Source organism: Maniola hyperantus, chromosome 15 (genome assembly GCF_902806685.2).
Source record: "Maniola hyperantus chromosome 15, iAphHyp1.2, whole genome shotgun sequence".
In the NCBI taxonomy this organism is placed as follows: domain Eukaryota; kingdom Metazoa; phylum Arthropoda; class Insecta; order Lepidoptera; family Nymphalidae; genus Maniola; species Maniola hyperantus.
In genome coordinates this window covers 2,035,575-2,058,232 of record NC_048550.1, presented here as the reverse complement: position 1 = coordinate 2,058,232, position 22,658 = coordinate 2,035,575, and the positions used below count along the sequence as shown (strand labels likewise).

The 22,658-nt window shown below is 36.2% G+C and overlaps 3 protein-coding genes across 6 annotated transcripts in view; 2 read left to right on the top strand and 1 right to left on the bottom strand.

Annotated features, from left to right (window-relative positions):
- Window positions 1-7,798, top strand: part of Frl (formin-like protein) — an 81,049-nt gene extending 73,251 nt beyond the window's left edge. For 2 of the 4 annotated variants that reach the window (XM_034976586.2, XM_069503206.1), the window contains exons 16-17: window positions 337-438; window positions 7,440-7,798. In XM_034976586.2, the coding sequence (XP_034832477.1) occupies window positions 337-438; window positions 7,440-7,652 (315 nt within the window). In that variant the 3' untranslated portion in view covers window positions 7,653-7,798. Of the gene's footprint in view, window positions 1-336; window positions 439-2,438; window positions 2,470-4,139; window positions 4,266-7,439 lie in introns of all 4 variants that reach the window. The other 2 variants (XM_069503205.1, XM_069503207.1) reach the window with 2 other exon arrangements.
- Window positions 7,799-10,596: 2,798 nt separating this feature from the next.
- Window positions 10,597-16,850, bottom strand: Ppcdc (phosphopantothenoylcysteine decarboxylase). Its single transcript, XM_034976605.2, has 3 exons — window positions 16,499-16,850; window positions 15,680-15,883; window positions 10,597-14,825 (listed from the first exon to the last, which is right to left on the bottom strand). Exons 1-3 carry the CDS (start codon window positions 16,613-16,615, stop codon window positions 14,559-14,561), a joined length of 588 nt encoding a protein of 195 aa, XP_034832496.1. The 5' UTR covers window positions 16,616-16,850; the 3' UTR covers window positions 10,597-14,558.
- A 1,764-nt stretch (window positions 16,851-18,614) lies between these two features.
- The window catches only part of LOC117989253 (GATOR1 complex protein NPRL2-like), a 41,069-nt gene continuing 37,025 nt past the window's right edge, over window positions 18,615-22,658 (top strand). Inside the window, exons 1-2 of the mRNA XM_034976602.2 lie at window positions 18,615-19,174; window positions 21,980-22,136. Coding sequence (XP_034832493.1) covers window positions 18,948-19,174; window positions 21,980-22,136 — 384 coding nt within the window. The 5' untranslated portion in view covers window positions 18,615-18,947. The remainder of the gene's footprint in view (window positions 19,175-21,979; window positions 22,137-22,658) is intronic.

Here is a 22,658-nt window from a genome sequence, read left to right as displayed (position 1 = left end):
GTATGAGTGACAGGGACAACGCCCTACAAAGCCTAAACGTCATTCTAAAGGCCGATGTACATTACTTTCTGCCGCGTACTGTACTTAAAATGCACATTACTCCGAAAAGTTGAGGATTCGTGAGAAATTGAGTTCGTGCCGAGATCAAATCCCCAATCTCTGATTAGGAGGCCTACTATCTTTACGTTACTATAGTCGACGCATTTTAAACTGAGTCATCGAGTGATCTGTCTGTTACGCTCGCACTTACAGATCGTAGGTAAGTGCGAGCGAAACAGACAGATAACTCGACGACTCAGTTTAAAATGCGTCGACTATATAATATATTGTATACAGCAAGCGGACATGGAGAACGAACAGAGACGAAGACTGGAAGCGGCCGCGCTCGCCGACCACCTCGACCCCAACAAGGCCAAGATCAGCCAGAAGAAACAACAGGTAACATTTTTTTTTTATAATTTATATTATAAAAAAAAGGGGAATATTAGCCATGTTAAATGACTAATATTCCCCTTTCCTCTCCAACTGAGCGTCAAGCTTGTGCTAAGAGTAGGTACGACAATAGTGCAACGGGCGGGGTTTGAACCGTCGACCTTTCGGTTTTCAGTCCACTCCTTTACCCGTTGAGCTATTGAGGCTCTAAACATTCACTGCTTTATTCCTGACGCTCATTATTCACACTAAAATGTTTATATATAGGTACATAAATGACTTGTATAACAAAAGGTAACGCCTGAAAGCCTTTTCCACAAAGAAAACTGTACGTAATTTAGTTATATAATGTGCGCAAAATAATTAGTCTAATCTGATCACAAAGCGTAGAATCTGGCTAATGAAAGTACTAAGTGGATAGGGAAAAATATGGCCACCAACCTCTTGGTTATATGGGCCGAATCGAGAACCCCCCCGGTACAGTACGCAGAAAATATTGTATATCGACCTTTAGAAAGAGATCGCGGTTTCGTAAAGCGTTGTATCTGTCGTTGATACCGGCAAAACGTCACATAGGTATGATTTTTAGAGCCTCAATAGCTCAACGGTTAGAGGAGCGGACTGAATTCTGAGAGGCTGGTTCAAACCTCACCCGTTGCACGATTGTAGTACCTACTCCTAGCACAAACTTAACGCTTAGTTGGAGGGAAAGAGGAATATTAGTCATCATTGGCTAGTATTTTGTAAAAATAAGCCCGCCTAGCGATTGGACTACTTGTTTTACGCGCAACTACACTGTGGTCTGTGGCTAATTCTGTAACACATAATCTCTGAATGAAATTAAAATGACAAGTCTAAATGGATTGATCTCCCTGTTGAGAAGTAATAGCACTAGATTTAGTCCTGTCAATTTAGAGATTATGTACAGCAAAATTAGTCGCACTGTGAAAAGTACAAAAAAAAATAACTGCATACTGCTTTACACTTATTATTTTTAATTTTTTTACATTACTTTAGATTGTTTTATCGGCTTCACAAGAGTTATACCAAAGTTTGGAGTAACTTACCTTTCTGTTTTTCCTATTTTAGGTTTGAGTACTCTAGTACAAAATAATAACTAAATAAAATTTTATGCAATTGAGATTAATAAATAAACGCAATTTTGTTTATTTTGCGCTTAACAATGGCTCTATATAACGCTTCAGTGGTGAATGGAGTCATGCGTTTTGAGTAGATTTTAGATGCATTACTTTGATTTTGCGATCAGAGTTTCAATTATATTTTTGGAATCAAAGCTCGTCACTAGAGCTGGTGTTAATAGGGCACACCCAATGCATAAGTGCCCTAAGTTGCTATAAAAAGGACTGAGTAAAGCCGTTCACACTGCAGAACATTGAAGCCGTGCAAAAAGAATGTATAGTGGAATTCGGCGTCATGCTATGCATCTGCCGTCGTCGTCGCGCTTTAACTTGTACTATAGTAAGGTGAAAACTGCTTATTTGAAAAACTCAGTCGGGGGTCTAGCAAGTCTGACAGATACAAGGTGATGATCGCAATAACCTTGGCAAATTGGCTGATTCTCGCACTATTGGCTAAAATACACAGTTGCAACAAAAACATCCCAAAGTCAGTCAACTAAACAATAGGGTCTTCTCTTTAATAATGAATTCTAGCCCCATTATCTGCCGCTATACAAAAAATCACGTCATTTTATTACTAGTCTGTTAGACTCGTCGTTACTTAAGGCATTCCTTATCCATACTAATTAATGCCTTATGTGACGATTAAGCGACTCTGAGTGCAGCTGTAAGACCCTATTGCGATTGTCACTATGTAATAATCACAATAATTTCCGTGGTTTGCCATACCAGTTGATAGATAATCGCCAACTCTAGTGACGGGTTTTGTTCAGTGTACTCAAAAACACTCGAAGCTCAGCTGTAGCCTCAATTTACAGTTCCCAGCAATACGTCTAGATAATTTCCGATTTTCTGTTTTAATTTCAGCTCAAAATTAACGCTTGACGAAACAAAATTGGTAATTAAGTTTAAAATTATTTCAAAAGTTTACTTTTTGTTTGGTTTACTGGGATACATGGGCAATGGGCATACAGTTTGAATTAGAAACTAAATCGTAAATTAATAGCTATAAGTATCGCTGGGTTGTACCTACTAGATTATAGTTTTCCTTAGTTTGCTTAAAAGATAAACAAATCTTAGGCTGAGATTTATAGAGCGCACTTTGACTTTGCTCAGACTTAAGATTGAGTTAAAACGTGACAGATTTATGTGAGAGATATAGCTCTGTTTCGTTTTAACTCTGTCTTAAGTCTAAGCTAAGTCAGAGTGCGCTCTACAGATCTCACCATCAGACCTAGACTTAGCTTTAGACCTCCTGGAGTTAGGTTTTTCATCCGTATCCTGATTTCATTCACGGTAATAAAGTCGTACGCGTTTCAGCGAGAAGCTACTTGTTTACCTTTTAAATAAACTAAGAAAAACTAAAGTATACTATTTTACTAATGTATTTAATCTCATTTATTCATATGTTCTACTATTGTTTTGGAAATAAATACTTCTAATAATAATGCCTGATTTCTCCTATTTTTTTAAAAATTTGCATTTTGCTACCTATCCTGCTTTTGACAAAGTATACTTTTTAAAATTTGTTTTAAAATTTAACAGAAAATTTTCTGATAATTTAACAAATTTACCTATTTTTCTTCAAAAAGACAGTGTTGTTTTTTTATTTAGAAGAGAAGTATTTAGTTTCCTTACATTTTAGATACACAGCCGTTGTAAAAGTTTAAGTAGTTATAAAACTCAGAAAAAATATTTTTTTAGCCATTTTTTAGATTCATTAACCTAACGGTGTCGGATTCACAGTACTCACGGTAGGTTTTTTTTACAATGAATAATATGACAATATGAAAAATCATGCTTTGGTTTTTTCGCTCATTCAGACCAGAAACAAATTAAGCGGAAATTTGGCACGCGAAAATCCGTTCCAACTTCCAACCACTAAGAGTGAAGCCACATGAAGCGTTGCGGTGTCGTTGCGTCATCCTATATAGAAATCGCTGTACCATGCTCCACGATGCGTTACGACGTCACCGCACGCGCAACGGACTTGGGACTAGAAAGACCAGAGAGGCGGGGAGGGGTGGTGCGTTGCAACGCATACTTTTTGACGGAGCGGCAACCCAGTGTCTGCGTTGCATTGGGTGCCAAATCCGCGGCATCGCAACGCACCGGAAAATCATCGTGTGGCCTCAGTCTTAGTATCTAAGTCACTAATCTGAACAGAAATCCTGCGGTTTTATTTAACGTTGGCACAATAGTGACAGTTGCATTAAGTTGCCTAAATTCCACGTGAACTGATTACGGAATATTTTCAGCGACATTCCACCTTTGTATTTCCGCTAAGTTTGTCCCTGGACGAACTCTTAGGCGCAAGGTACACCGACAGAGTCGAGGCGTGACGTCTTTCTTGATATCAACTCAAATTGAGCTTTATTTCCTCGGTGTTTTGTTTACGTCAAAAGTAAATAAAGTTGAGTTTAGGTAGTTGTCAAAAAGACGTGACACTACTCCACTCTGTCTTTTTGTCCGTTTGAAATAATGACACCGATATTCAAAGTTGCCATATTAATCATTAAATAAAACAACAATTAGAGGTGATGGTAACACCAGACTCAATTCTCGCAGAGGTTTAACTACGCGGCCGTCAGCGCTGGCCTATTGCAGCAACACTTGTCTCAGTTGCGGCACAGCCCGGACCTAGCCTAGACTTAGCCAACACTTAGCCTAGGTCTCGGCCTAACACGACTAGGAGTAAGTCGTTGGAAGTTGTTAAGAAATGGGGGCCTATTCTGTTGTGTGCGTGTGTACTAACTGGGTTTCCTAACCAAGGGGATTAAAAATTATTTAATCGGTGTAAAGTTCCATTTAAGATTATTCTTATATAGTTTTTTTGACATCTCGGTATCAAACGGTATCTCTTTAACTGAAGAGGTAGCTCTTTACGAATGGATTTTGTGCGGTTAACCTTTCTGTCTTTTTTGGCTTCCTAAGGAAATGTTAGTTTAATTGCTCATTTATTTTCTTGCATATGGGTCTACACAAATGTCAATTGAATTAATTGTTCATATTTAGTTTAGGGTTTTTTGGTTTGTTATTTAGGTTATATAGAAGATTGATGTCTGATTGTTCTCCTTTTTTGACTGATATTTCACACCGATCCCTCCTTTATTTCTTGTATTGATCAACTACATAAAGTAAAAAAAATAATGGTCCTAGTATGCTTCCCTGTGGCACACAGTATCAGATTTTGTGGCATAAAATGTAAGCTATACACCGATTAAATAATAATTTAATTGATTAAATTGGAACATGTTGAAAAGTGACTAATATTGAAATGGAAAACATGGTAAATGCGCATGGAGAGATGTGATCAGGAAACCAATGGTGTTCAACTAAAGGCTTATTTAAAAACCACACGCTATCAAAGCATGTCATCACCATGTCCATGTCTTTTAGCACTCGAATAAAATTGGATTTTTCCCGATAGTCGTCTGTGGAGACATCTGGTGTTATAAATATCTATCGTCCTATTGAAGCTTCATCGCTACTGACATAACTAAGAATTATTTTAAATATATCCCATTTGTTACCCCTGGGAACAATGCTCGGGGTGCCGACTGGGAAAACCGATAACTACTGTTATAACGAATATTCGTTGTAGTGAACGTTCAACACGAAAGAAACTAGACTATAAGTAGTGCTGTCCTTTTCCGCTCAAAAGTATGTTAGTAACCCTCCTTTGGACTTCGCCGCAGTCGGATCAAAGTAGGCATTTCTTTTAGGCTGAGATCTGGAGCGTATTTTGACTTCGCCTAGATATTACTCTATAGAGTAAAATATAACGATACGAAACAGATTTCCATCTTAAATATGTCTCGTTTTAAGTTTAAGTAAGGTCTGAGCAAAGTCAAAGTATGCCCTATAGATTAGAGCGTACCTTATTCGAACTTTGACTTTGCTCAAACTTAAGTTTCAATTGAAACGTTACAGATTTATGCCAACGATATACCGTCTCGTATGTCTCGTTTTAACAATGTCTTAAATCTGAGCAAAGTCACAGTTCACTTAATAGAACTCAGCCTTAGTCCTGCTATTAGTTAATTCAGCAGTTGAAAACGCAATATCTGCCGAGTGAAGTGACCAAGGCACAGCATGTTTTCTGAAGCTCAAACTCAGCTTTATTTGCTTTGGCTTTTAGGGGCTCGTATAGGGGAGACTCAAGGCGCTCTCAGACTCAGACTCCTCCGCGTTTTATTTTCATCATATCAATTTTAACAGTATATCCAAGTAAATAAAATTGTTATTAAAAACTAAAGATTTAAAAAAAACTAACTCAGGTAACGTTTGTGTAAAATAAATGGTCTGTAATAAAATATTCGCAGAGCTGCGCCACTTCACTCAGCAGATCTCCGTTGCGTCTATGTATTTGTATCGAATTAGTACACATGTCAGAGTATATTAGTAGGGAACTTAATTATGTATGTGTAATTTAGGAAAACAGTTTCTAAAACTGTTATAAGTAGAACATAATATCACATAGGTATAATCTTCACTCAATAACTCTGCGTATCTACCTAATAGCTTTTTATTTTTGTTTTGTTTTGGTATTATACTTATAAAATGATCTATTATAATTATTTTGTTTTTCTCCTTCCAACGCTGCGCAATGCATGGAATTAGCAGGGCATGTCTTTTAATAGCCTAATGCTTAGCGTATCTCACGTACTTTTTCTAAAGTTGATGCAAGTATAATAAGCTATTTTAACATGTCTGTTATGTTACTATGTATGTATATATTTTTGAATACAGAAAGTAGTTATACACTAGCTGATGCCCGCGACTTCGTTCGCGTGGTATTAGGTTTTCAAAAATCCTGTGGGAACTGTGTGATTTTCCGGGATTAAAAGTAGCCTATGTCACTCTCCAGGTCTTCAACTATATCCATGCAAAAAATCACGTCAATCCGTTGCGACGTGATTCAAGGACAAACCAACACTTTCGCATTTATAATATGGGTAGTGATAACGCTTAATTATAGTTAAAGAATTTCAAGTCAATAAAATAGTTGTTTTGTTGTCTTCAGCATGTGAAGGTAGATAGACAATTTCGTTTTTCGTTAGACAGAACAATATGCTTAGTATGAGATTTTACATCTGATCCAACGATGATAGAGTTCGAGATCGAAACGTAATAACGTCAGAGAAAAATTGCCCTATGTAGTCTCTTGAGTTTAAGATAGAACCGCAACCGATTTTGATTGCACGTTTCCGCTTGGAGCGCTGGCTGTAGGTGTATGGACGAACTTGTGCTCTAAAACAAGACAGTTAAGGTGCATTTTGCTTTAACATTGAACTGTTTCGACGCTCGAATTCAATCAACGTCGGTATGATGTAAAATCTCACACTAAGCATACAGAGCCTAATGTTGAGCCGAGACAGTTCCTGAAGTACCTGCGCGGTACGGGTGTACGAGTATCTCACATATCGTCTGTTACACAGTAGGTCTTCATAGCTAGTGTTTGTAGTGTGCTTTCGTTACTAAAATTGTGTTTACTCTTATTTGTAATTAGCTTTAAACTAAATGCAATCCCTTTGGAAGTGTCTTTAAGGAGGACGGCTTGATATTTTTGACTTTAATTTCAATTCAGTTTACTTGAAGCTTTATGTACAAAAATATTTGCCTCCCATGAAAAAAGAGTCCCACCAAAAGTTTATCATATCTGCTTTTTCAAAAATAAAATCATTTTATTTAAAAACCCGCATTATAAATCAATATTACGTAAAAGAGAACTGAAACTATTTTTCCACGAGTATTAATTACCTACCTACAAAAATGAAACTTGATATACAATTAATTGACGATCGCCTATACTGCAAAGAAGCCACTTTCATTTTCAAATAAATTAATCCTTGTCAAATGTTCCAGGAGGCTGTAATCAACGAACTAAAAACGAAGTCGCAGGCCGTCGGCGAAAAGAAACTCCTTCACCAGGACGAAGTGTACAACGGAGCCCTGGAAGACATCCTACACGGGCTCCGAAGCGAGCCCTACCGGCGCGCGGACGCCGTGCGGCGCTCGCATCGACGCAGAATCAACTCCCACCGACTGTCCAAAGGGCTCGAGGAACTGGACGTATGATACGAACTAGAATCCAGCGAACAGCTGGATTTCTCCGTACAGAACGCAGTGATGTCCATCAACGCAAAATGCGGGTTCTTCACCACGAAAAAGAGAAGGAAAGACTTAGAAATGGTTCACAAAAAACCCATCGCCGTATACAACATTGAAGACAACATCGACTTGCCCAATGGGGATTTCTGCGCGAACAGCGCTAGGAAACCAAAATCGTCCACGTACAAAGTCGCGCCAACGGATTTTGAAGTGGAAGAGAGGTGTGAACTGATTAAATCGACTTATGAAGTCATATCGAAGTATACAAGGGCTATGTTCGATAAGCAGAATGAAACCGTCGTTTGAGTGCCTGTTTTTGTAAACGCCTAACATTGTTTCTACCGATTTGATTATTGACATTTAGCGATAATAAAAGTTAAGCAACAAACGCGCATTGCCTAAATTGTTTTGTACGAATGCGCACAACTCACCAAAGATTTAAATCGTTAGGTTTGCCCCATAGATAACCTAACAGCCGGACACCCCCGATCGCCAAGCTTAGGCAGTTGCTTAGCATAAAAGTCGACCCACGCCCGTTCAGTACCCTCATTCCGCACATTGTCTTGATTACGTGCCCTGTCCCCCGCCAACATTTCACGATTTTGTTTTTATGCAAAATCTTGTATATTCGTACTCTTAAGGTTCAATTCTCTGTGGTTTGCCCTGACATACTCAATATCGAGTGTGTACGCTTTACCAGTAACTTACCTCTATGCTACCAAGTCAATATGACTAATTCTGGTGTAGACAATCTCTTAAGTAGTGTCATGTCTAAATGTATTGCTATCCCTTTCATAACGCTTTCTGCGGAAAGAGATAGCATTGGATTCAAACTAGTCAATTTGAAGATTGTGTACAACATAATTAGTCATGTTATTAGGGATCATATTTTAGTGATGGAATAGTCCATCACTAAATGATCCCTATTAGAACGCATTAATAATACAGCCGCGTGTCCAAATATATTGGTCATACTAAACCACGTAAGGCTGAGATTAGTATAGTTTCTTTCTCTCCTGCAAAGTTGCTAACACTTTCGATCTCAAATATATAGTTGATAAGCTCACTCTTAATCACCTGAACCGATTTCCTAATAAGGGGCTAATCTATCGATTCAAATCTTTGCAATTTACAAGTTTTGAAGGACCTAAGCCAGGTTGCATGACAGACGATTAACTACATTACGGTTATCGTAAACTTTAACTGTCAATAAAAGAAAATGGGTTGCACAAGTCAGGGTAAGTTAGCTTAGGACCAAAAATTTACCTTTACTCATGGAGATATGAAAACTGATCTGTGCAACTTTGTTATTTATTGGAAATCAAAATTTAAACCGTAAAGTAACTTTAAGTGTCATGCATCTGGGCCTTGTCTCGAAAAAAGACCGCAAACTACTATAGCCGAATCGACAATCATTGCTAAGAGGACTTCGTAAGATAAAATAACTATAATACAGTTGATTTGTGTTTGAAAAAGTACTGCTGTGATGTAATTTTTATTCGATAGAGCTCATCAGACTTACCTATAATATAATATATCATATATCAGTATACATATATACTATAGCTACGTCGGTGAGGAGCTTAATTTGCCGTTTTGAACGATTGTATTTTGATATAAGTGCAATATTGATAAAAGACATTGAACCATTTGATACGCCCACTATTCATTCCACGTAACACGACGTACAACGATATTTTGCTAAAGTAAATATACACATATATTTTCTTTTTACAAGAAAAAGGCTTAGCTTGAATGGATTTTTACGATTCACTTGCATACCATTCACTATAAGTTGTCCCTTGCCGTCATGTTGGCACCATTGCACTTCACACAATAAAAACCTGACAAAGCAATGGTGCCAACATGATGGCAAGGGACAACTTATAGTGAACGGTCTGTACCCGTCGACTGAGAGCAGATCTAGGGTAAGATAAATTTATCATAATAACACCTAATTTCGTTAAATTTTGAAAACAAATTGTAAATTGCTAAAGAAGTACTTCGTTGTGTACTTGTGACCAATTTGGCGTCAAATTAAGTATATAAATTTAAAATAAGGTTAGTACAAGTTAACCACACTACAGAGAAATACGTGACATAATGTCAGAATAAATTTGCAGATTTGTCCATATTATGTCTCTGCCGCCAGCCCGCAAAAAATAATTAAACAGCAATCGGTAGGAATAAACGTTTATCTAAAACAACGACCGTTAGCTCTATTTAACTCTGGTAACTTATTCACAATATGGCAACACTTGTATTCGAAATCTATCACCGTTTTCGAGATATTGGCCCCGATTCTCTAGTCTCTCTCTAAACTAAATTTAGAGTATCTGCATCCTTTTCTATTTACTTATGCTAAAAAAGGAACGGAACATCTTACACATTTAAAAACTCTAAATTTTAGTGCACAATACAAATTTAAACAGTAGGTTCGCGAGTGCGTGCTAAATTAGCGGGTTTTACCATCTAAAAATTAAATTTAAAACTGTCAAACTGTGTCTGTCCTTTTCATATTACATTAGTAAGAAGAGCATGCGAATACTCTAAAATTAGGTTGTGTTCAGAATTAGCCCCAATGTAAACTTATAGTGAAGATACTGAATCAGAAATAAAGTTATGAAGACTGGCGAAAGATTTCTTTTGAAACATTGTTATTTGCGATTAAAAAATTCTTATCCCTTTTCTGGAATGAGGAAAAGAGAGCGATGTTATATGTCCCGCATATTGCTAATGCGCGTGGCCGGCATTTTAGTGACGTCAGCACTAGACTGGAGTTTCGAGCTGATGGTATATTTTTACTTAAATATACGTCAAAATGAAGTCATTTCGATGTTAATGAGACATGGTTCCAGCGCGTTAGCAATTTACGAGACTTATAAAGTCCCACATCCTTTCCTTAGAGCTGCTCTTGCGCGTGGCACAAACAATACTTCCGTCTCGATCTCGCACACTATTAACGAAAGAGATGACACGACACAAGGCATTTGTTTTAAGTAGAAAAACTCTTAGTACCGCTAGATTGTATAAAATGGCCTTTGTATACACGCACAATTTTTATCCAATGTAATTTTTACACGTTTATAATCGTATTACCATAGGTTAACTTGATGATTGCAAGGAATTCGATTTTTTTAAACAAAATTTAGATCTAATATTTATTTTGTACGTATAGTAGTTTCCGGGCTTGATTTTATATAAAAGTGTTTGTTTTTAATTTCAGTTTCCATTTTTAACTCTGGCAACTTATTCACAATATTTGGCAACACTTGTAAAAAAACCGGCCAAGTGCGAGTCAGGCTTGCGCAATGAGGGTTCCGTGCTACAGTCGCATTTTTTCGACATTTTGCAGGATAATTTAAAGACTATGATACATAAAAATAAATAAAAATCTGTTTAGAATACACAGGTGAAGACCTTTCATATGATACCCCATTTGATATAGTTATCTTACTTAGAAAATTGAAAATACTAATTATTAGTTCATGACCACAATTTAATTTTTTTGTGTGGTGTAACCACAAATTCACGGTTTTCAGATTTTACACCAAATGTCAGCTATAAGATCTACCTACCTGCCAAATTTCATGATTCTAGGTCAGCGGGAAGTACCCTGTAGGTTTCTCGACAGACAAACAGACAACAAAGTGATCCTATAAGGGTTCCATTTTTCCTTTTGAACCCTAAAAATAAGAAATTGCCAGATTTTTTTCAGTTGCTATTTTAGCTCTGTCTTGAATTGAATTTTCTTTTTTTTCGGCTTACAATAATTTTAATTTAATATACGTATCGCGCTTTTTTTTTTTTGTAGAGTATTTGTAAAATAGAACATGACAAATTCCATACCTTAAGTATTTCATAACGATCTGCAGTTTTTATACGAGTAGTTGAGTTTTAATGTTGTAAGTAATAAAATAATAATTTAAATAGACTATAATTTGGATGATTAGATTCAACTGATCTGGTTAGTTATTTGTTATATCCAGGTGCTTTTGTTCATTTGTAAATATTTTAAGTGTCCAATATCATTTAAAACTTCAGCAATATTTATTGTAAATATAGAATTTTTTTTCGTTTCGTTTTTTTAATATTATAAAACTCAAGAAGCTTGAGGTTATATTATATAGGGGAAGTTATATTTAGAATTGTATCTTAGATTTTTACACGATTATTCGAATAAATATAATTTATGGTTAGGTAAAATAATATATTATTTGAACCTTAATTGAGCATTTTTTTAACGTTTTTTTTTTGCGTGGAAAAATGTTTCACGAACCATCAGATCCAATAAGAATACCTATAACCTTTTTTATTAAAATCTATTAAACGGATGGATTGTGAAAAGCTAGCAGATTGACAGTGTAGGGTGCCCTCCAGCATGACAGACCCATAAGGTCTGTCATGTAGGGTGCCATCCAGCATGACAGACCCATAAGGTGTCATGTAGGGTGCCATCCAGCATGACAGACCCATAAGATCTGTCATGTAGGGTACCAGCCAGCACGACAGACCCATAAGTTCTGTCATGCTGGATGTCATCCTACACTGTTTCTCTGCTATATTATCAGCATATATAAGTCCCGCAAATTGCTATTACGCCGGAACCATGTCACCATTAACATCGAAATGACGTCATTTTGACGTCCATTATACCATCAGTTCAAAACTTCAGTCTAGTGCTGACGTCACTAAAATGGCGGCCACGCGCATTCGCATTTTGCTGGACTTATATCTCAATCATCAGCTTTATTACAGTCGTATCATTTTTTTGGTCAGTCACAGAGAGATGACCTGACCAATAATCTGAACACAAGTGGATCTGACTACCTGATTATTCATCACATTGGTCAGAGGACAACTGATAATCGTCAAATATAGTTCCAGATACAAGGTGCGCTCACAAATACAAAGTTTTAGGCTCACAAACACACTTTTATTTAAATTAATTTACATTTTACATCGTAATCCTGATTGATACAAATTACAAATTGTACAATCCAATCCAGTTTTTTATATGTATTTTGCAAATTACAGGGTTGTTTTGGAACAATAATAAAAAAGTGCTTTCCGATTGTGGAAAAATAAAAATGTTCGTGTAGTGACCTCTTAAATAAAAATTATAATAATATTATTGAACATTGTTTAAAATGTAACCCCCTTAATTTTATTACGATTAAATTCTTTAGAAGAATTTTTAATTAATTACCAATTTGTAACGATTTTTAAAATGTACATTGTGGTAAAAAAATAAAGAAAATATATTTTTGAACAACATAATTCTGGTCTGCCTAGTTTTTTCACATGTATGTTTTAAAAATAATTACTTATTCGATTCAAGTAGAGTTTTATTATAATAATAATTACTGTAGTAATGTTTTCCACTGTATAGTTATTTTGTATGATGTGTACATGGGAGTTTTGTTTGTTGCATGTATGCTAGCTTAGAAACAGTATTCGGTGATGCAATAAACATACATTTACGATTTTCACAAGTGTTTTATTTCTAATAAAAAAATCAGTATAGTATTCAGTAATTACAGTACGCGGCAGACAGTATAAGTCCCGCAAATTGCTATTGCGCTGGAACCATGTCTTATTAACATCAATATGACGTCATTTTGACGTCAGCTGGAATAAAAATATACCATCAGCTCTATCCATCTACGGTGCCATCCAGCATGACAGACCCATAAGTTCTGTCATGTCTCATTAACATCGAAATTACGTTATTTTGACGTCAGCTGAAATAAAAATATACCATCAGTTCAAAACTTCAGTCTAGTGCTGACGTCACTAAAATGGCGCCACGCGCATTAGTAATTTGCAGGGACTTATAATGAACATTGGTCTGTAGAATGACACTCTGTTTCTGTCACTCATACATATGTGACATTTTGTCCGCTTCAACGACAGAGACAATGCTCTACGAATCTACTACCTATCTCATTCTAAAGTTCGACGTACGTCGAAGTAATGTACATTACTTTCTGCCTCGTACTGTATGTCAGTAATCAGTATAATATTATGTATACTATTAGTCATGCATTTTTTGAATACCTACATATAAGTAAATGATTTATAAAAATGTATACTGTAATTATAAAAAAAACATTTCTAAATAATATATTTCAAAAATTTCTGAACCAAAAAATCTCTTAGGTAAAACACTCACGGACCGCACAAGGCGCCGGCCGCTTTGGTCATGTTACAGTGCGACAAGGCTCTCTTGGCACTTGAATGACATTGACATGGTGGCGCTGTTGGAGAACAAAGGCTTAAAATATTCAAACAAGAACAAAGGAGACGCTTGATGGTAACGTTAGTTCCGATTTTCGCCACGCGCCAAGATAGCCTTGTCGCACTGTACTTATGACAATCAGCGCGCGCGCGGAGCCAGCCGATTCTCGACCATATCACCGTGCACGAGCCGCCACTTAGCATTCCGCATTTCTACTCGCCGTGCTGCAAGTTTCAACTACTTGCCGCGCTTCAATTTCAATTGGCGAGCTCGGTCTGCACTGACCCTTACAAGGCTCTCAACTTCTATAACGATCCTTCATTTATCCTTTTTAATATGCTATCAACTTGATTTTTTCACATTACTATGAACTTCAGAAAACCCCATGCAACAGTGAAGAGTGCACATCAGTGTCCTCATTCATTATCAACGTAATCCTTTAAGCTGATATCAGATGGTTCATTCGAGTGATTGTATCATTCAGTTTGTCACTTGATTCATTTTGTGTTCAGATGTATCATTTCGAGTGAAAGACAAATGAACCGCCTGATATCACCATTACTAGCAACTATTATTTTGATCCTTTACCCAAGTCAGCCATCTCTTGTATACCTGTGTATCAGCATCGCACATCAAATTCCAAGTTTACTATCAGCTATCAACTTGATCCTTTCCACAATAGTATCCACCTCAGCCATCGCTCCTATACCTGTGTCGCCACACATCAAAGTCTTGCTCGTGGGAGGCACCTCTTCGTATCCCCACCACTTCAGTGTTGTCACCTGTGTGGAAGTGATAGGATGCTCCCACATCCTGGTATTCATGGCTGGACAGAATAATAGTGGCTTTGACATGTCCCATGCTCTGACTGTACTTGTTAGTAAATTATCACATATGCCCTGAAAAAAAAAGGTTATTTTTTGTACCAAGTTTAAAGTGAAGTGGGTAGCTATATATTTACTAGAATTTTATCATTCAATGATAATCTTTATGAGAAATGTGAATGCAAAAATACATTAAAATTTATTTAAGGTCAGTAAATTGCTAATGCGCGTGGCCGCCATTTTAGTGACGTCAGCACTAGACTGAAGTTTCGAGCTGATGGTATATTTTTATTTCGGCTGACGTCAAAATGACGTCATTTCAATGTTAATGAGACATGTTTCCAGCGCAATAGGAATTTGCGGGACTTATAGATGCAGACAATATAGCAGAGAAACAGTGTAGGGTGACATCCAGCATGACAGTGATCATCATGACATGGATCTGTCATGCTGGATGGTACCCTACATGACAGACCTTATGGGTCTGTCATGCTGGATGGCACCCTACATGACAGACCTTATGGGTCTGTCATGCTGGATGGTACCATACAAATGGTGGATAGTGCCCTCCAGCATGACAGACCCATGAGGTCTGTCATGCTGGAGGGCACCCTACACTGTCAGTCTGCTAGCTTTTCACAGCCCATCAGTTTAATAGATTTTAATAAAATTTAGTAGAGATAGCTTGCATCTCGGGGAAGGACATATGGACTATAGGACCCAGAAAATCAAAGAATTCTCATGGGATTTTTAAAAACCTAAGTCCACATGGTCGAAGTTCTGGAATCATTATCTACTTGGTACAGAAATAGTTATCATACAAAATCAGATCAGACAAAAAATACTATTTTCCCTGGAAAATCAAAGAATTCGCGCAGATGCTGGGATCATCTAGTGCCACTAAAAAATTATGATCCAGATTAAATCACCTGTGCTATTTTAGCAAGTGTGTTAGCATCGAGAGGTGCAATGATCATCATATGAGCCCACTTCCCCAGTTCTATATGAACCACTTCATCCCCCCTTCCCTTCCATTTGTCCCATTCTGTAGCATCATCTAATACAGAGCAGGATGCTGGCAGGTCAGTCTGTTTGAAGAAATGCTTTGCAGGTTCTGTACAAACAATTTTTATCTGAAAAAAAACATCTCGATTAAATAGCTACCGGTGGTGTAATGATTATAGATTAGTGATTATGATTCATACGTTAATTTCTTCTGTGACTTTGTTGAGCACATAAAAAATGACAGAGTTTAATATTTCACGCACTTCGCTGTTCATCTCTGAATTAACTTGAGAGTTTTGAAAAACAATGAAATTTTACCTTTTATCCTATCTATTTTAACTATATTTATCTATTTTAACCTACTCAAACGAGTTGTAGACACCGGCGGGGGTTGCGCGGGGTGAGGAGCGCGCCGCTACTTAAGCGAAAAATAGAAAAACAACTATTCTACTTGTTTACTTGCAACTTATTACTAAATTCACTGTTTACATGCGTTAAGTCACTAATTAAGTTAATATTTAGTTATTTACTTGACAACTTCAAACTATTTAGGCATAGTGATAATCATAAAAATAAACATTCATATTTAGCATGATCAACCCATTGCCGGTTCAGTACTGAGCAACTTGTCAGAATGAGAAGGGTTTGGCAGACTTCATACACCTTTGAGAACATCATGGAGAACTCGCATCGTAGGCATGCAGGTTTCCTCACGATGTTTTCCACATTTTAAAACAACTAACCTCAAAATGGTATCCTTGGGCAGTCTCATTCAAATCCATTAAAGTTTTGACGAGTAAAGGCAACTTTATGGTAGCAACGCTACCAGTGACCCCGATGATTAAATTAAATGCAGCCATCTGATAAAATATTGTAGATAGTTCTCTGTTTTGTTTTGATGGTGTGGATTTTACAATTTTATAGTTTTTGTTTTTGACTATATGTTATTGGTCTGTGTTTTTGACGTTTGCCTTTCAAAGAGTAGGTACCTATTGGACAAAGCTTTTTCCTGCTTTTTCCAGTGCATTACTTTACTCTATGAGCTTGTTGGTTGCTCTACATTTTAGTTCCAAAATATTTAATTTATACTCTAAACGGTCGCACTGTAAGTAAAAGACTAATATACAAAAATTACCTATCGCAGCAGATCGCAGCGTTTCAAGATTGATTCGTCCGTCAGTAACATAGAGATATCCAAGGTCAGTAACTTTTAAAATAAATAGAAAATGCCTATTTTCTAGGCCGGGACCACACTGGTTAAGCGACGCTTTTATAAAACCTGTATTGTGGCGATGATGGCCACATCACAGCGACATGCGTTTATTGAAATTGTTTATACATCGTTCGTAAAGTTCAATTGAATTACAATTTACAACAAATGAATGTCTCCGCACTGAATAAAATTGTTGGACAGCAAGTGACGATTATTTGATTTTCAATCGACCAACGGCGATTTGGCGTGTTTTACAATAGGCTACTTGACAATTTTTTTAAGTTGGTCTTAAATGGTTAATATTTGTCCTATTATATCAAAAAAATTAACACTATATTTTTTTGCGCCCTAAAAACCGTAAAACTTTAATTTAAAAAAATATTTTTCTTAGACAGGTGAAAACACTGTCGGCCATGTTTGGCCGATAGATTATCTGTGCTCTGACGTCATGCATTTGTAAACAACAGCATAACCACAGAGTACATTATATATACTGAGCATAACCTACCAAAGTTTAATAAACATGACTTCTATACTAGTTTACATGAAAAATATAGTAATTATCGTTATTGCATCATCCGAGAATGTAAAAACGCATCGATAAAGACCACAGGAAAGTTGTGGATTAGAGTGCCCAGTGAAATAAATATACGTAACACGCAAAGACTTGCTTAAAGGGATCCTATATGACTAACGACTTCAACCCAAATTTATTTTTGCAAAGATCACTTTGTTGTAAGTCTTACTTAATAACTTATTCAATTTATAAAGAGAAAACGATATTTTTTTACGTTTACTATGAGTTTTTAGAAATATATAAAAACTAGCTTATGCTCGTGACTTCGCCCGCGTGGACTTCATAAATTTCAAACCTCCATTTAACCCACTCAGAGGTGGAATTTCAAAAAATCCTTTCCTAGTGGATACCTTCTCTTTACCTACAAAGAACACACTCACCAAATTTCATGTATCTAGGCCCAGCTGTTTAGATGTTTAGGCTGTGCGTTGATATATAAGTTAGTCAGGACTCTAAATTTTATATATATGGATACTACGTTAGTCCCCGCGTGACATAGGAATGACATTTCTTTGTTTACATATTTAATGACGTCACATCATGGCTGACAGCGTTTTCTGCGTTTCAAATAAAAATAAAAATTGTATTTTTTTAAATTGGATTTATATATCCATCCTGCGTTTTTAATAATTGTTATTGATATATTTCGTTGTTTTAAGCAAAATACTATATAAATAATCATTTATTGGACGAAATTAGATATGAGTCAAGTAGGTACCTACTTATAGATATAGCAATAGACAATAGATACGTTTAGATAGCTTATTTGGATATTGAATAATCACAAAGATAGGCTTCTGATAGCAAAGTTAATAAGACTGAAATAAAAACTTCATTTCCGGAATGCATAGGTAAGATTAATTTATTTACCGATGTATATGGGAATATAGGTCTTCTTTCAATCGTAACACAACCAAACACAACCGCGACTACATGCCGCACGGCACTCAGACTCCAAGTATTGAGTTCAGATGCTGGTCGCTGTCCCGCGCCCTCTGTTCTAATGTAGACATCAATCGCTTCTAGAGAATTGCGACCAAATCAATGCGGCCAAGCATTAATCGATATAATCGCGAATCACTGGTTTATCGCCGCTGCAATGCGGACATAATATGTTTTATCGCATCACAATCGCTTGTTTAGTGCGGCCTCAGCTTTATGCGTTTGAGCAACGCTTTCTGTCAAACTTGAACAATGGAGAAGACTAAAAAAATGACAGTTTATTAAATTCTGCGGAGGCAAGTACCCGCGTGTTTCTATTTTGTATTTTTTAAACTTAGCGAGTGTTTTATCAACTTTCAAAAAATAATATTATTTTGTTGTATTACCTAAATCGTGGTTTTAGTCAGTGAAGTGGGTGCAACTGGTTACTTTTGGGATTTTAAGTTAATTTTTCGTTTTAATGTGTGAAGAAGTGGGATCTTTCGTGATGGATGGGAACTCGAAGTACTACGAGGGTTGTGGACAGGAAGGTCCCATCCGTTGTATATTTCTGTGCGAGTTCCACCCTACTGCGGGGCCGAGAATAACCTGCCAGGTCCCCGAGAACTATATATCCAAAGATATTTTTGATACAGTCAGTCATTATATCATTCCTAAAGTGCAGTTGCAGAGGTGCACTTTGACTGTGTGAGTACCAATTATTTTTATAAACACTTATAGCACTTGAATTAAACTAGTAGGTAACATTCCACATTTCCCTCCAACTAGAAATGCCCTGCCAGGCATCGATCCCTGAGCTCCTTCTTATAAGACACCAACTCTAACAACTAACTCTGTGCCAGAGAGATTGACAAACTTAGAAGAGAAAGAGCACTTTAATAGGCCCCATGCCCCGTCAAGGCTTATGAAATTAAAAAAGAAGGTAAAGGATTATCATTTCTATCTAACTTTCAAAAATGTGGAGGTTCAATTTGGTGTGTATTGTTTTTAGGAATAAAATATGTATTAATGTTTAAATAAGTACCTATAATAAATTACTGTGTGTTATGTTAATTTTATGCAAACTGCAAATGACATAACATGTGCCTACCTAATTTATTTAAATTATTAGGTACTTGCATTCCAAGCACAACAAAAATAAGCCAGTTTTTTACAGATGCAGATACTTATTTCCTTATTGTCATTTAGCTTTTATGTAGATTTTTTATATTTCAATAGTGTAAAAAAACCGGTTAAGCTTACTGAGAGTATGTACCTACCTGGGGTACCTGTGTAACTTTTTAAGAATTATAAAGTCTATGACTTTTTAAAATAATTATACACATCTTGTATTTGAATGAGATACGTATTGGGGCTGATTCCCTTGTACTCAATCTCTACACTAAAATGACACATCTAAATATATTGATATCCCTGTCATAATATTGCTTGCGGAAAAAGATAGCACTAGATTTAGACCAGTGGCCCTACCGTGGTTGTTTGACAGCTACAATGTCACAATCACAATCATCTCTGATTGGTTAATACTCGCTCACTATTGGCCACAATGCATTGTTGCAACAAGAATCGCACAAATTCAGCCAATCAGAACAATTGAGATTGTAATAATGATTGATGCAGGTTTTAGACAATCGCCCTACTGTTAATTTAGTTTAGCTTAGAGAACAATCTCTAAGCTAAACTAAAATACCACAAGTTCAAGAGAATCGGCCCCATTGTCACACTAAACTAACTTACTTTTTTTATGAAGTAGGTACGTACTTAGTTATTCAATGAAAAACTATGTCAAAATGTCATGAGAAGAAATAATCAAGAAAAATATTAAATGCCATTTTTATTGTCATAATACTGAATACTAAGTAGGTATTAAGTGTCCACTTAATTATTTTTTAACTTAGTTAATGACTTGTCATTAATTTTTAATTATCTTAATGAAGTAATTTGTTCTGCAATTATACTTAATTGGAGTTTTTAATTTTTGTTGTTATAATATGTCCTTACTCTTTATGGCTCAGTTTTCATGATCATTGATCATCATCATCATAATTCATCACAGTCCAAAGGTTTTCTCACAATGTTTTCTTTTACCATTAAAGATAATAATATTTAATTGCTTAAAAACACTCATAGGAGGCAATAATTTTGACCAGTAGTCTATCCCTTTATGTTAAGCCAAATAGGTATTGTTACTTAGATAATTACCTACTAAAAATCACAGCAGCATAAATCCTTAAAAACCGGCCAAGTGCGAGTCAGGCTCGCGCATTGAGGGTTCCGTACTGCAGTCTTATTTTTTCGTCATTTTGCACGATAATTCAAAAACTATGACACATAAAAATAAATAAAATCTGTTTTAGAATGCACAGGTAAAGACCTTTCATATGATACCCCACTTGATATAGTTATCTTACTAAGAAAATTGAAAATACTAATTATGACCAAAAATTTTTTTTTGTGTAATGTAACCACAAATTCACGGTTTTCAGATTTTTCCCCTAATACCAGCTATAAGACCCACCTACCTGCCAAATTTAATGGTTCTAGGTCAACGGGAAGTACCCTGTAGGTTTCTTGACACACAGATGGACAGACAGACAGACAACAAAGTGATCCTATAAGGGTTTCGTTTTTCCTTTTGAGGTACGGAACCCTAAAAATGAGGAAACGCTAGTTAAATTAAAATAAATGAAGTAGACAGTTACTTAAGTAAAATCCTTACTAATATAATAAATGTGATACTTCTATACTAATATTATGATGCGAAAGTGTGTCTGTATGTCTGTCTGTTTGTCCGTCTGTCTGTCTGTCTGTCTATCTGCTAGCTTTTCACGGCCCATTGGTATTTTGACGAAATTTTGTACAGAGTTTGCTTACATCCCGGGGAAGGACATAAAGGCTACTTTTTATCCCAGAACATCAAGCAGTTTCAACAGAATTTTCAGTAACCGAAATTTACGCGAACGAAGTCGCGGGCATTACCTAGTAATTAATAAAAGTCTGCCTTTAATAAAATAATAACAAGAAAGAGGGTAGTTCGCTACAGACTTCATCTCCCGCAGCACCGCAGGGCGCAGTCCCATTGTGTACGTCACAGACTACAGTGTATAAAGGGAGAGTGTACGTGACTACGACCCGTGCAATATGGTATTTGCCAACTAGTCAAATCAGTAACTTTTTATCAAACGTCAAAACACTCGCTTAATATGCGATATTCTATAAAATACCGGTGTGTGACGTCACAATCATTTGACGTGCTTTTTTTAGTTTAATCGTTAATTTAAAATGGTTATTACACTTAAAACCAACAAAGGACGTGGATTTTACGTATTTTGGAAAACCCTCTATTTAATAATCACTGAAAAATAATTAATTTTTGATGTAGTCAAATACCCAATTGGGTTGAAATATCGACAAATAAAAACGCCAAATCAATCGTGGTATGTAACCATTATCTACATTAAAATATGATTTAATAAATAAAATTTTTTGCAGCACACTGCTAGGGTCCAAGGTCCTTGGGTTCCCTGTGCGGATAGACAACAAGAAGTATGCTCGCAACGCGTACTACTTCAACCTGTGCTTTGTGTGTGACGCCTGGGCACGCACTGTGCACTTGGAGCCACTGGTTAAAAAGCTCACAGAATATCTGGTAAGTACAGTACAGAACCGTACTACCACTTTTATAAGTTACGTAAACCTACTGGGCTGGGCGCTTTAAAAAAAAACTCTTTCGTTGGCTCTGTGATAAATCATTTTATTCGATCTCCGAATTTTTAAGTTATAATAATAAATAATCTCAAAATAATTTGACATCTAATTAAGAGACACTTTTTAAATATTCTTTTTGGATAAATATTTTTGAGCACTTCTTTTCTAAAAAAATAATAATAATTTATCATGTACTTACCAATCTTAATCTCATCAGGATCATCTGTGTAGATTTCCTAAAAATAAGTATTGAATATTTGCATGCTAGATATTATGTAGTAGAATATGAAGGTCGCTTATACTTAGTTATAATTTATTGTAAACATCCTATGTACTCATATTCAGCAAACAAATTCTATTCTATTCTACGGCAATGTACCTGCTCAGAAATCTTATTTTTGAATGGCGCGAAAATATTCCAGCCAATCATAGCGCACGTCCGTCCGCCAATTCGTTGTTGCCT